Source organism: Symphalangus syndactylus, chromosome 3, assembly GCF_028878055.3.
Source record: "Symphalangus syndactylus isolate Jambi chromosome 3, NHGRI_mSymSyn1-v2.1_pri, whole genome shotgun sequence".
Classification (NCBI taxonomy): Eukaryota; Metazoa; Chordata; class Mammalia; order Primates; family Hylobatidae; genus Symphalangus; species Symphalangus syndactylus.
Genome location: NC_072425.2, coordinates 37,316,277 through 37,328,681, shown reverse-complemented (window position 1 = coordinate 37,328,681; position 12,405 = coordinate 37,316,277). Strand labels below are relative to the sequence as shown.

The window sequence follows — 12,405 nt, the reverse complement described above, 5'->3', positions numbered from 1 at the left end:
CAGGGTTTCACCATGTTGGCCAGTCTGGTTGGTCTTGAACTCCTGACCTCAGGTGATCCACCTGCCTCGGTCTCCCAAAGTGTTGGGATTACAGGCGTGAGCCACCGCGCCCAGCCTATCTCTTATTTTGTGTGTACATCTTCAACTCCAGCTAGTCTATGAGCTCCCACAGGAAAGGATCTATAAAATAGGTCCTCTCTTTAATCCCAGTAAGATTCCCAAGTGTCTGATTTAGAGTAGGTGCTCAGCAAATCCCGGTTAAATAGAACCAATGAAAGTCTGGGAACTTACAGCAGATTTTAAATGGTAGTAAATACATACATAGATTAGAGGGGTTATCAGAAGGAAAACCTGTGTAAATCAGGGAGGGTTTATAGAGGTAAGGTCGGAAGGTTCAGCTTTTGTAGATGCTGTCAAAGAACTTTCAAAGCAGTTGTACCTTTTTCTTTTTCTTTTTTTTTTTTTTTTTTTTTTTGAGACGGAGTCTTGCTCTGTCGCCCAGGCTGGAGTGCAGTGGCGCGATCTCGGCTCACTACAAGCTCCGCCTCCTGGGTTCACGCCATTCTCCTGCCTCAGCCTCTCCGAGTAGCTGGGACTACAGGCGTCCGCCACCACGCCCGGCTAATTTTTTGTATTTTTTAGTAGAGACGGGGTTTCACCGTGGTCTCGATCTCCTGACCTTGTGATCCGCCCGCCTCGGCCTCCCAAAGTGCTGGGATTACAAGCGTGAGCCACCGCGCCCGGCCACCTTTTTATTTTTCTACCAGCAATGTATGAGAAATGAATATAGAGGGTACTTTTAGCCTTTTTAATTTTAGCAATTCTGGCAGGAGATGAGAGATATTCTATCATGGTTTTATTTTACATTTTCTTGGTGACTAATGATTTTGAGCATCATTCCATATGATTGTTAGCCATTTGAATATACTTTTTGTAAAGTGTCTTTTTAAAGTCTTTTGCTCACTTTCAAAAATTATATTGACTATTTTTATATATTATGAATGCAAGACCTTTGTTGGATTTATCGACTGTGAATCTCTTCTCTGAGTATGTGGCTCAACCATTTACTGTTCATGGTCTCTTTCTATGGAAGAAGTTCTCAATTTTAATAAAAAACAGTATGTCAGTTTTTTAAGGGTTAGTTCTTTTTGTGTACTATTAAAGAAATCCTTACCTAATCCAAGATGATAAAGATATATTCCTATTTTGTTTTTAGTTTTATTTTAGGTTTGGGGGTACATGTGAAGGTTAGTTAATGTAGGTAAACTCATGTCATGGGAGTTTATTTTACAGATTACTTCATCACCCAGCAATTAAGCCCCCAAAATATGGGACGCTTCACAAATTTGCATGTCATCCTTGCAAAGGGGCCATGCTAATCTTCTCTGTATTGTTCTCATTTTAATATATGTGTTGCCGGAGCAAGCACAAGCATTTTTTCATGAAATCTTTTTTCCTCAATCAAAAAGAAATGCATGCATATGGTTTAAAAAATCCAGAGAGTCTGAAGGACAATAAAATGACAACTAAATCTTCTAATTGTTATGACCAAGTTCTTCTCCCCAAAGGCAACCACTATTAACACTTTTTTTATACAGGCTTATAGATATTTTCTATATATATATTTATAAAAACATGTGTATGAATATTCCTTTTACTCGTTCACCAAATGGTATATATTAATAAGGCTGTCCTGTACATAACTATTTTTGTTCAACAGTGTACCTCAGCGATCTTTCCCTGTTGACCTCTTTGAAATGACCTCACTCCTTTTAAGGGCTTTCAGATAATTGTTTTGTATACAAGCTTTATAATTTAAAGCTACTGACCCCTCCTAAAGGGATCAGTTAGGTTGTGTTTAGTCTTTTCTTATGACAAACAGTGCTGCAATAAACATCCTTGGGCATAGGACTTTGTGTGAGCAATGAAATGTCTTGTTCCAAGGGTATGGATGTTTATAATTCTGTTAACTCTGGCCAAATTATCAAAAAGGTTATATTGGTTTATACATACTCCAGCAGCATGTAAGGGTGCCTTTCCTTTCTCTGGAGGGGTCCAATTTTTTTTTTTTTTAAGATGGAGTTTTGCTTTTGTTGCCTAGGCTGGAGTATAGTGGCATGATCTCAGCTCACTGCAACCTCCACCTCCTGGGTTCAAGCAAGTCTCCTGCCTCAGTCTCCTGAGTAGCTGGGATTGCAGGTGCCCGCTACCACACCTGGCTAATTTATTTTTGTATTTTTAGTAGAGACGGGGTTTCACCATGTTGATCATGCTGGTCTCGAACTCCTGACCTGAGGTGATCCACCCACCTCAGCCTCCCGAAGTGCTGGGATTACAGGTGTGAGCCATTGCACCTGGCCGGATTTAAATAAGAAGCGCAATGAAGAGAACACTTTTCACAGAAGGAACAGCATAAACAAAGGCTTAGAGTGTTTTCTAACCTCGGCACTATTGAGTGTTCTGGCTGAATAATTCAATGTTGTAAGGACTGTCCTGGGCATTATAGGATGTTTAGTGGTATCCCTGGCCTCTACCTACTAATGCCAGTAACAAGCCGCCCTCTTTGCCCCTTAGGTGTGACAACCTAAAATGTCTCCAGACGCTGCCAAATGTTTTGTGGGGGACAAAATTGCACTGGGTTGAGAATCATGACTTAGAGGTTGGGATGTTCAGGGGTCAGGCTGTGGGGGGATTTGTGAGTGTGTGTGTGTGTGTGTGTGTGTGTCTATACAAGTTCACAGTGAGCACAGGGTAAAAGCGAGAAGGCTGGTGGAGTGTTAACCCTAGAAAGCTTCAGAGTTAGTTTGAGGAGAGATGTATTTCTTCTCTTGCTTTCCTCTCGTTTCATAAAAACCCACATTGCGGAAACCCATCCCTTTTTTTTTTTTGATAAGGAGAGAAAGCCACACACTAACCCTTCGTCCTCTTCATTATTAGTGAGCAACCCAGAGCAGGCGCTTTAAGTGCATAAAGGTTGTTCATGATCTCTAATATCATTGTAATCTCACAACAACACATGGGGGTCCTGATCAGCATGCGAAGGGCTGGTCTACAGATGGGGAAACAGAGGCTCAGGGAGAGAAGTTGAAACCATTGTCCTTTCAGGCCCTTGTGTGGCTGCACATCTCCACAGCTCTACCCTGAGAGGCTTCAGCAGCTGGCTTTGCTGCTGCCATTACTGAAAGCCCAATATAAAGTCATTTGGATGATTTTAGTCATTATTTCCATCATCTGTTGAACCTCAGAATAGGCTTTAAGTCATTATTCTTTCTCTCCTCACGATTTGGTTTATTTTTGGAAGTGAAATCAATGGATTGTCTTTTGCTTTCTTTCAGACACCTCTTTGCTGCATTTCTAACCACACCCAGGAGTAGGCATGTGGTAGATGCTCATGGAATGTATGACAGCCCTTCTCTGGCTCAGTTTCCTAATGGGCCAGATGATAGCTATGCTCCCATACTGTGCAGGTCTCAATGTGTTATTATTAAGTTCACTGCTTGGCAGAGATAACATGTTAACTCATAGTAATAAATAACTATGAATATGTGACTTCAACTTCTAATAAAGTACCTAGTCCATAGTAGGAGCTCAGTAAATGTTTGTTGAGTGATGAAGTATATAATCACATGGTTATCTGGGAGCAGTACCACCCAGGCAAGTGGAGCACCTGCCTTAGGTCCTGGGCCTCAGGGGTCTTGCACTTTATTTATTTATTTAATTTTTTTTCTCAAGACAGAGTCTTGCTCTGTCACCCAGGCTGGAGTGCAGTGGTGCCATCTCAGCTCACTGCAACTTCTGCCTCTTGGGTTTGAGAACGATTCTCGTGCCTCAGCCTCCCTTGTAGCTGGGATTATAGGTGTGCGCCGCCACGCCTGGCTAATTTTTGTACTTTTAGTAGATACGGGGTTTCATCATGTTGACCAGGCTGGTCTTGAAGGGGTCTTGTACTTTAGAATGCTGTCCTTAACATCTTCCAAGCCCTTCCAGTGATCAAGACTGACCAAGGCCAGTAGTGCCAACTAGACAGGGTGCTCTAGGCCCAGCCTCCACCATGTCAGCCCCTGTCCCTGTTTTCTGTCCTTTGGAATGCTCTTCAATTCACTTCTTAGTACAGGGGGTCGACCAGATGCCCTAGGAGACCTCTAAGGTTTACACCTATGAGATTGTGTCAGGGACCCCTGACCAGGCCCAATTCCAAAAGGGCTACTGGGAGAAAGGATCTTTTCTTCCAGCCAGAGAGTATTTCTTTTGCAGTATCACATGAAGTTGGGTGATCAGAATGCTGCTTAAACATTGATTTTAGGTAACTTAAATTGTTTATATATATAGGGACCCCACAGAAAATATTTGCATAGGCCTTCACATGGCTTAGGGCTAACCATGTCTAAGAAATCATCATTCATTCATTCAGGCAGTCATTCAATGAATTCATGCTTTCAACTGACCCCTCAATTAACTAGTGTAGGCCCTATGATAAGTGCTATGCTATTATTATTATTATCAGAGTGAACACATGCATCGGACCCCAGGCAAAGAAGTGGAGAACCCAGCCAGCGTGGGAATTAGTTAGCAACATACAGTAGGTCATTCCCACAGAGGACATAACATTGGAAGTTAGGTCTTAAAGAATGGCCAGAATTTTTCCAGGAGGGCCATGTCATGTTTAGGTAGGAGAAAATAATTCTATGGATCTAAAGGCTGCAGTGAGGGCTGGGAAGAGATGGCACATGAGCTGGAAAGACAGATGTGGCCACAACATGAAGGGCGTGTTGTCAGGCTGAGATTTCTGCACATCTTTTCTGAAGACATTGGAGAGCAATTAAATGTTTTTTAGCCAGAAGGGAGATGGTTAGATATCTAGATTAGAAAGTTCATTCCAAGGGCTGGGTGTGGTGACTCACGTTTGTAATCCCAGCAATTTGGGAGGCTGAGGAGGGCAGATCACATGGTCAGGAGTTCGAGACCAGCCTGGCCAACATAGTGAAATCCCATCTCTACTAAAAATACAAAAAATTAGCCAAGAGTAGTGGCGGGTGCCTGTAATCCCTGCTATTTGGGAGGCTGAGGCAGGAGAATCACCTGAACCTGGGAGGCGGAGGTTGCAGTGAGCCAAGATTGCGCCACCGCACTCCAGTGCGAGACTCTGTCTCAAAAAAGAAAAAAAAAAAAAAAAAAAAGAGAAAGTTCATCCCAGTTGGCCGTGGGCTGTGTGGGCTGTGTAGATATTGGGTTGGAGGACAGCAAGACAGGAGTCAAGGTGACTCCTCTGGAAGGTCCAGCCAAGTACAAGGCAACCAGAGCCTGGTGAAATGTGGCAACCCCAAGAAAGGAGGGGCTGGGAAGTCACAGATAGTTCCCAAACTCTGAAAGATTCTGAGAAGCAAAGTCAATGTCTCCTCTCCACGAGGTTGGCTTCTTTTGTAATCCAGCTGCCTGGCTGAGCACTTTCTCTTTTCTTTCCTTCCTAATCACTTTCCCCTTCTCTCCTAATCTGATGACATGAGACTAGCTGTTGAAACAACACTCTCTTCTGGATGGAGAGGAAGCTGAAATCAACAGTATCGTAGGCAGTCCACGCTCAGGAAGACCTTCCCAGAAAAGCCTGCAGAACCTAGATGGAGGCAGGGATTATGTGTTCAGTTTGCATGGAAAAGCTTCTGGACTTATCCCAAGGGGCTCTGCTGAGTAGCACAGAGACCTTCAGAGTGGCCTCAGGCAGGTGGCCCCAGCTTCTTCAAGAGCGCAGGAGAGGGGCCTGTGCTTTCTTTTCCATGACATGCACCCACTGCGCTGGTACAAGAACCCCCTGCAGGATTCGTCTTCGCCCCAGGGTGTATGGATCCCCATCAGGACTGGTTGCATCTCTGGAAATGATCTCAGTCTTTGGAATATTTGTTCTTTTTGGCTTATCAAACAATGTCCTCATTTTGCCAGAGGAAAAGGGAAAGAGACTCTCTGAACGAGCAGGCCATCCTTTGTTCTGGGCCCATAAATCTGGCGCGAGCACATGTCCGGCGTTCCCACCCCACTGCATCATTGTCCCACTGCTGATTAATAGGTCAGAGCTAACTTTAAACTGGCATTTCCTGACCAGCCCCTCTCCCTGCCTTCGACCCTGCCTGGCTGTTCTTTAAAAATCTGCTGTATTTTAGAACATGGTTTCACTCTGTCCCGCGGCCTCCGCCTCACACTGTGTTCCAAGGTGACTGCGTTAAGTTTGGTCAAAGCCATCTGTGCTGTTCCTGAGTTGGCAGAATAAGGGCTGAGGCAGAGGGGTGGGCGCACAGCTGAGTTCAGGCTGTCTCAGGGTGTTTGAGCCACCACTGCCTATCTAGTCTCAGAAGCACATACCAGGGCATGATCAGTAGGGCTGCGTGGAGAAAGGATGTGACATTAAGTATGATATGGTGTTTTATTTTGCCTTTTTATTTTCATGTCCTGAGACTGGGTGGTGTCTCAACCATGCAAAATAATGTAGAAGAGTGGGTCCCAACATGAAGATGTTCTTGATGTTGACTGAGTAAGGTAGGATACAAAAGTTGAGTATCTCTCTCATCTAGCCAGATAGTTTTTACAGTAACTATATTGTACTTGGTGAACAAGGAGGTATACCTCAAAAGCGGCTTTAGTTTGAGTTGTCTCTTTTTTTTTTTTTTGAGATGGAGTCTGGCTCTGTCACCCAGCCTGGAGTGCAGTGGTGCGATCTCGGCTCACGGCAAGCTCCTCCTCCTGGGTTCAAGCGATTCTCGTGCCTCAACCTCCCAAGTAGCTGGGATTACAGGCACGTGCCATCACACCTGGCTAATTTTTGTATTTTTAGTAGAGATGGGGTTTCACCATGTTGCCCAGGCTGGTCTCGAACTCCTGACCTCATGATCCGCCCGCCTCAGCCTCCCAAAGTGCTGGGATTACAGGCGTGAGCCACCGCACCCGGCCTGAGTTGTCTTTTAACTCTGGGGTAAGCCACAGCATCTCCACCTATGACTACAACCTCCTGCTTGTCAAGAACCCAGTTAATAAGAATTCCAATGGCATTTCCTACCTTAGGCAGTCAGGCTGAAAACTGGCTCATGGGACAGTAACGGCCACATATTGAAAACCTACTGATATCAGGCTGCAGCAGAGGGGAAGCTAAAGCATCTTACGTAGATTATCTCACTTAGGAGTTGCAACAACACATTATTATCCCCACATTACAGGGAGGACATGAAATTCCAAAGAGGATAAGAAGCTGGTCCATGGTCATGCAGCTAGTCTGTGAGAGTGGAAATGTCAGTCCAGGTGTTTCTGATGACAGTAGCTGTGCTCTTCCTAGTGTTCTGTTTTCCTGATGGCCAACCTAGGATTCCAAAAACACAATTACCTTGCAAAATGCTCAGGAAGCGGCCGGGCACGGTGGCTCACGCCTGTAATCCCAGCACTTTGGGAGGCTAAGGCGGGTGGATCACGAGGTCAGGAGTTCGAGACCAGCCCTGCCAACACGGTGAAACCCCGTCTCTACTAAAAATACAAAAATTAGCCAGGCGTGGTGGGGCATGCCTGTGATCCTAGCTACTCAGGAGGCTGAGGCAGGAAAATCGCTTGAATCTGGGAGGCAGAGGTTGCAGTGAGCTGAGATTGTGCCATTGCACTTCAGCCTGGGTGACAGAGTGAGACACCATCTCAAAAAAAAAAAAAAAAAAAAAAAAAAGAAAGTTAAAAAAAAATGCTCAAGAAGCTCAGCGAGAGACCGGCCTTCCGCATGTCTGCATCTGCTGGTAACTGAGAGCCTGGCTGGAAGGTCAGGGAGGTTGGAAAAGTGATGAGGTCCACTGTGCAGCCACGGAGGTATCCCTCACACTCAATGAATATGCCTCTTTTACTTCAGCTTGGGGTCTGAGACAACTGTGCACTTCTGGACTCCTAAGCCTTTCACAGTAGTGACATCAAGGATAATGAAGCGCACAGAGCTCTCGTGGCCTATTTCTCTGTTTTTCCCCCACATTGTCAGCTGCCCAGGAAAATGGATTCACCGTAAATAAACAGGCTCCCAAGCATCCAACAGAAACAAACAATGAGTGACATTGAGCAAATCTAGTTAGGATCTTCAAAAATCCTGGTTTTGGGAAGCCCTAATTCCTTCCACATTTCAATCACTGGACTCTTGGAATTAATAGTGTTCTAGGTTGGTGGCACGAAAGACTGAGATACACTGAAATCACTCACGAGACATTTTTTTAAAAAAGGCAAAATAAAACAATCTGTTATCCTTGTCACACACCCTCTCTCTGTGCAGTCTCCCAGTGGTGTTTAGGTGTGATCATCCAAGATCAGATCTGCCAGAGTTACTATCGAAACTTTTGAAATTGATATCCAAAAAGAAAAATACAAAAACCACCCTCAATCTCATCACACAGATAAATCTGTTGTTGACATTTTGGTGTATTTTTCTGTAGTGTGTGTGTGTGTGTGTGTGTGTGTGTGTACACATCTATCTATAGGGCCAGACAATAGATACACCATTGTGCCTTCGAATCCATGAGGCACTGGTTCTAGGACCAAAATCCACAGACATTCAAGTTCCTTATATAGATAAAATGGTGTAGTATTTGCATATATCGCTCCTCAGATCCGTTCTCTGCGCTGCCAGCTCAGGTGAGCCCTCGCCGAGGTGACCTCTCAGGACACTGGTGAAGGTGCGGTGAGGAACCTGCAGAGTCGCACTGTTGCCCTGCCCCTCGAACTGTGACATGGAGAGAGTGACCCTGGCCCTTCTCCTACTGGCAGGCCTGACTGCCTTGGAAGCCAATGACCCATTTGCCGATAAAGACGATCCCTTCTACTATGACTGGAAAAACCTGCCGCTGAGCGGACTGATCTGTGGAGGGCTCCTGGCCATTGCTGGGATCGCGGCAGTTCTGAGTGGCAAATGCAAATGCAAGAGCAGCCAGAAGCAGCACAGTCCTCTACCTGAGGAAGCCATCCCACTCATCACTCCAGGCTCTGCCACTGCCTGCTGAGCACAGAACCGGCCTCCAGGGATGGCCTGAAGCCTAACACGGGCCCCCAGCACCTCCTCCCCGGGAGGCCTTATCCTCAAGGAAGGACTTCTCTCCAAGGGCAGGCTGTTAGGCCCCTTTCCGATCAGGAGGCTTCTTTATAAATTAAACTCGCCCCACCACCCCCTCAAAAAAAAATGGTGTAGTATTTGCATATATCCCATGCACATCCTCCCATATACTTTAAATTATCTTTAGATTACTTTTAATACCTAATACAATGTAAATGCTATGTAAATAGTTGTTATACCCTATTGTTTAGAGAATAATGACAAAAACTCTGTATATGTTTAGTACAGACAAGGGCATCCTTTATTTATTTTAATTAATTAATTAATTTTTTTTGAGATGGAGTCTCTTTCTGTTGCCCAGGCTTGAGTGCAGTGGCGTGATCTTGGCTCACTGTCACCTCCGCCTCCCAGGTTCACGGAATTCTCCCTGCCTCAGCCTCCCGAGTAGCTGAGATTACAGGTGCCTGCCACCATGCCCAGCTAATTTTTTTCTTTTTTTTTGATATGGAGTCTCGCTCCTGTCACGCAGGCTGGAGTGCAGTGGTGCGATCTCGGGTCACTGCAATATCTACCTCACGGGTTCAAGTGATTCTCCTTCCTCAGCCTCCCGAGTAGTTTGGATTACAGGTATCTGCCACCACACCCAGCTAATTTTTGTATTTTTAGTAGAGATGGGGTTTTGCCATGTTGGCCAGGCTGGTCTCGAACTCCTGGCCTCAGGCGATCCACCTGCCTTGGCCTCCCAAAGTGCTAGGATTATAGGCATGAGCCATTGTGCCTGGCAGCCCCCGTAATTTTTGTATTTTTAGTAGACGCGGGGTTTCTCCGTGTTGGTCAGGCTGGTCTCGAACTCCTGGACTCAAGTGATCTGCCTGTCTCGGCCTTCCAAAGTGCTGTGATTAAGGAATGAGCCACCGCACCTGGCCGATTCTAAAATATTTTTGATCTGGGATTGGTTGAATCCATGGATGCAGAGCAGAACCCACAGATACAGAGGGCTGACTGTACTCAAATGGGATTATAATATACATACCTTTTTGTCTGCTCCCTCATTCAGTCAACATCAAGAACATCTTTCTGCATCAGTAACTTCTTCCACAACGTCATTTTGCGTGGCTGAGTAGTATTCTGTTATATGGATGTATCATAACATTTTAAACCCACTTCCAATTTTGCTGACTACTTCTGATTTTGGTTAGTCTCAAGCATTTATTTATTGAGTCCTTTCCATGTGCTGAATGCTTTGCAAATCCTATGACTTGATGGGAGGCAGTGCCTGGTGATGGAGAGGCTTCCGTTCAAAGTTCGTCACTGTTCTTTACTAGCTCTTTGACTAAGTTACTGAACTTCTCTGGGTCTCAGCTACCTCCTGTGGAGAATATGGGTAATGGTACTCTCCTTAAAGGACAATGGTAAAAATGAAGTGAGGAAAGACACAGAGTGTGGCCAGCAAATGGTAGCTGCACTGCTGCAGTGGAAGGTGTCCTGTCCCACTTGAGGGAAAGTGTTCAGAGACAGTGTCTGTGTGGGACTCAGAGCCCAGGGTTAGCCCTGAAGGGACACAGTTGGGCTGAGCAGACAAAGAGGGGAGACTTGCAAACACCTGCTTTGGAATCCATTGCCCTGGGCCTCTGCTTTCGTTATCCAGTATGGAGCCAGGAGTCTGGGGATGGACGAATGGTAGAGACTGCAGTGGAGAAGTGCTATTGACAAATTTGTTGGCATCCGGGCACTGAAGTGGGAATAGGAACTATGGACCTTGCTGGCTGGGTTTGCTTAAGGTTATGGTGCTCCAGGTTGACTGTGGAGGTGCCTCTAGGCCTTTCAGCTTCCTCCAGCTAAGCATTAGGTAGGAGTTAAGGGCTTAGGTTGGAAAGTCTCAGACAGATCTAAGATCCAGTCCCTGCTCTGTCATTTCTCAGATATTTAATCTCCTTATCTATAAAATTGAGACAATAATACTGCCTCGGCTTGGTGCGGTGGCTTACACTTGTAATCCCAGCACTTTGGAAAGCCGAGGTGGGTGGGTCACCTGAGGTCAGGAGTTCAAGACCAGCCTGACCAACATGGCGAAACCCCATCTCTACTAAAAATACAAAAAATTAGCTGGGTGTGGTGGCGCATGCCTGTAATCCCAGATACTCGGGAGGCTGAGGCAGGAGAATTGCTTGAACCTGGGAGGCGGAGGTTGCAGTGAGCCGAGATGGCGCCACTGCACTCCAGCCTGGGCGACAGCCAGACACCATCTCAAAAAAAAAAAAAAAAAAAAAAAAAAGCCAGCCTCATAGGGAGGCTACGAAGATAATGTGAGCTAATGTATGTGAAGCTGACACCAGCTCAGGGCTAACCTGAAAACACACAATAGGTGGTGACTGCAGGTTTTCTTATCCACTTGTCCTACTTTTCTCACCTGCTCAAAGATGCTGTACCTGCCGGGCGTGATGGCTCATGCCTGTAATCCCAGCACTTTGGCAGGCTGAGGCGGGTGGATCACCTGAGGTCAGGAGTTCAAGACCAGCCTGCCAACATGGAGAAACCCTGTCTCTACTAAAAAATACAAAATTAGGCAGGCATGGTGATGCATGCCTGTAATCCCAGCTACTCAGGAGGCTGAGGCAGGAGAATCACTTGAACCCAGGAGGTGGAGGTTGCGGTGAGCTGACATCATGCCATTGCACTCCAGCCTGGGCAAAAAGAACGAAACTCTCTCAAAAAACAAACAAACAAAAAACAAAGAAGCTGTACCTTCTGCCTCTCCTTGGTTCATGCACACTTTGCCAATGGCCTGGTGTTTAGAGAGGAGGCAGCGGGAGGAAATCAGGGATAAAGGGAAAAGGGAGGATGAAGTCTGAGCTTGAATCCTTCAAACAAACCGTGAGATTCAAGGTTCTATTCCAGGCTAGATAGAGGCTACTGGGAGATGGCTATAATCTATGACCACACAGCTGGTGTGAGGCTCGGGAGAGATGCTGTGAAGAAAAAAAATAGCCCAGCAGCCTTGGGATTTTATACAATTTTTGCCTGGAGAAAGGATGCAAACCCAGACAACTTTTTGAGATTTTTCTCCAGGATCTGCGGATGGCTTTAACACCAAGGCAGTGGTTCTCAAAGTGTATTCCACAATGAGGTGAGCACAAACACTGAGAGCAAATGAGTGCATGGGAAATTCTGTAACTGTTTGACAGTCATGTTATGTGTGTTCAATCTAATATAAAAAGGCTGAGTCTGTGTGTATTTTGTATGTCCTTTAAATTTTTACATTTCTAGTAATTCATTATGTTTTACAAATGTCACAGTCTGTGCTAGATTAGTTAATTAAAGCAAAACAAAACAAAACTTACCCTCCCCAAAGATGC

At 45.4% G+C, this 12,405-nt stretch overlaps 1 protein-coding gene and 1 non-coding gene across 2 annotated transcripts; one reads left to right on the top strand and one right to left on the bottom strand.

Moving 5' to 3' along the window:
• Positions 1-1,322: 1,322 nt before the first annotated feature.
• On the bottom strand, positions 1,323-1,429 carry LOC129479898 (U6 spliceosomal RNA). Its single transcript, XR_008656828.1, has one exon. It is a non-coding gene; the product is annotated as a U6 spliceosomal RNA (small nuclear RNA).
• Positions 1,430-8,729: 7,300 nt separating this feature from the next.
• Positions 8,730-8,999, top strand: LOC129478305 (FXYD domain-containing ion transport regulator 4-like). Its single transcript, XM_055269941.1, has one exon. It carries the CDS (start codon positions 8,730-8,732, stop codon positions 8,997-8,999), a length of 270 nt encoding a protein of 89 aa, XP_055125916.1.
• The last annotated feature ends 3,406 nt before the right edge of the window (positions 9,000-12,405 follow it).

Excerpts from the sequence above, each read along its gene's own strand:
- LOC129478305 (XM_055269941.1), top strand. The coding sequence starts at position 8,730 with ATGGAGAGAGTGACCCTGGCCCTTCTCCTACTGGCAGGCCTGACTGCC.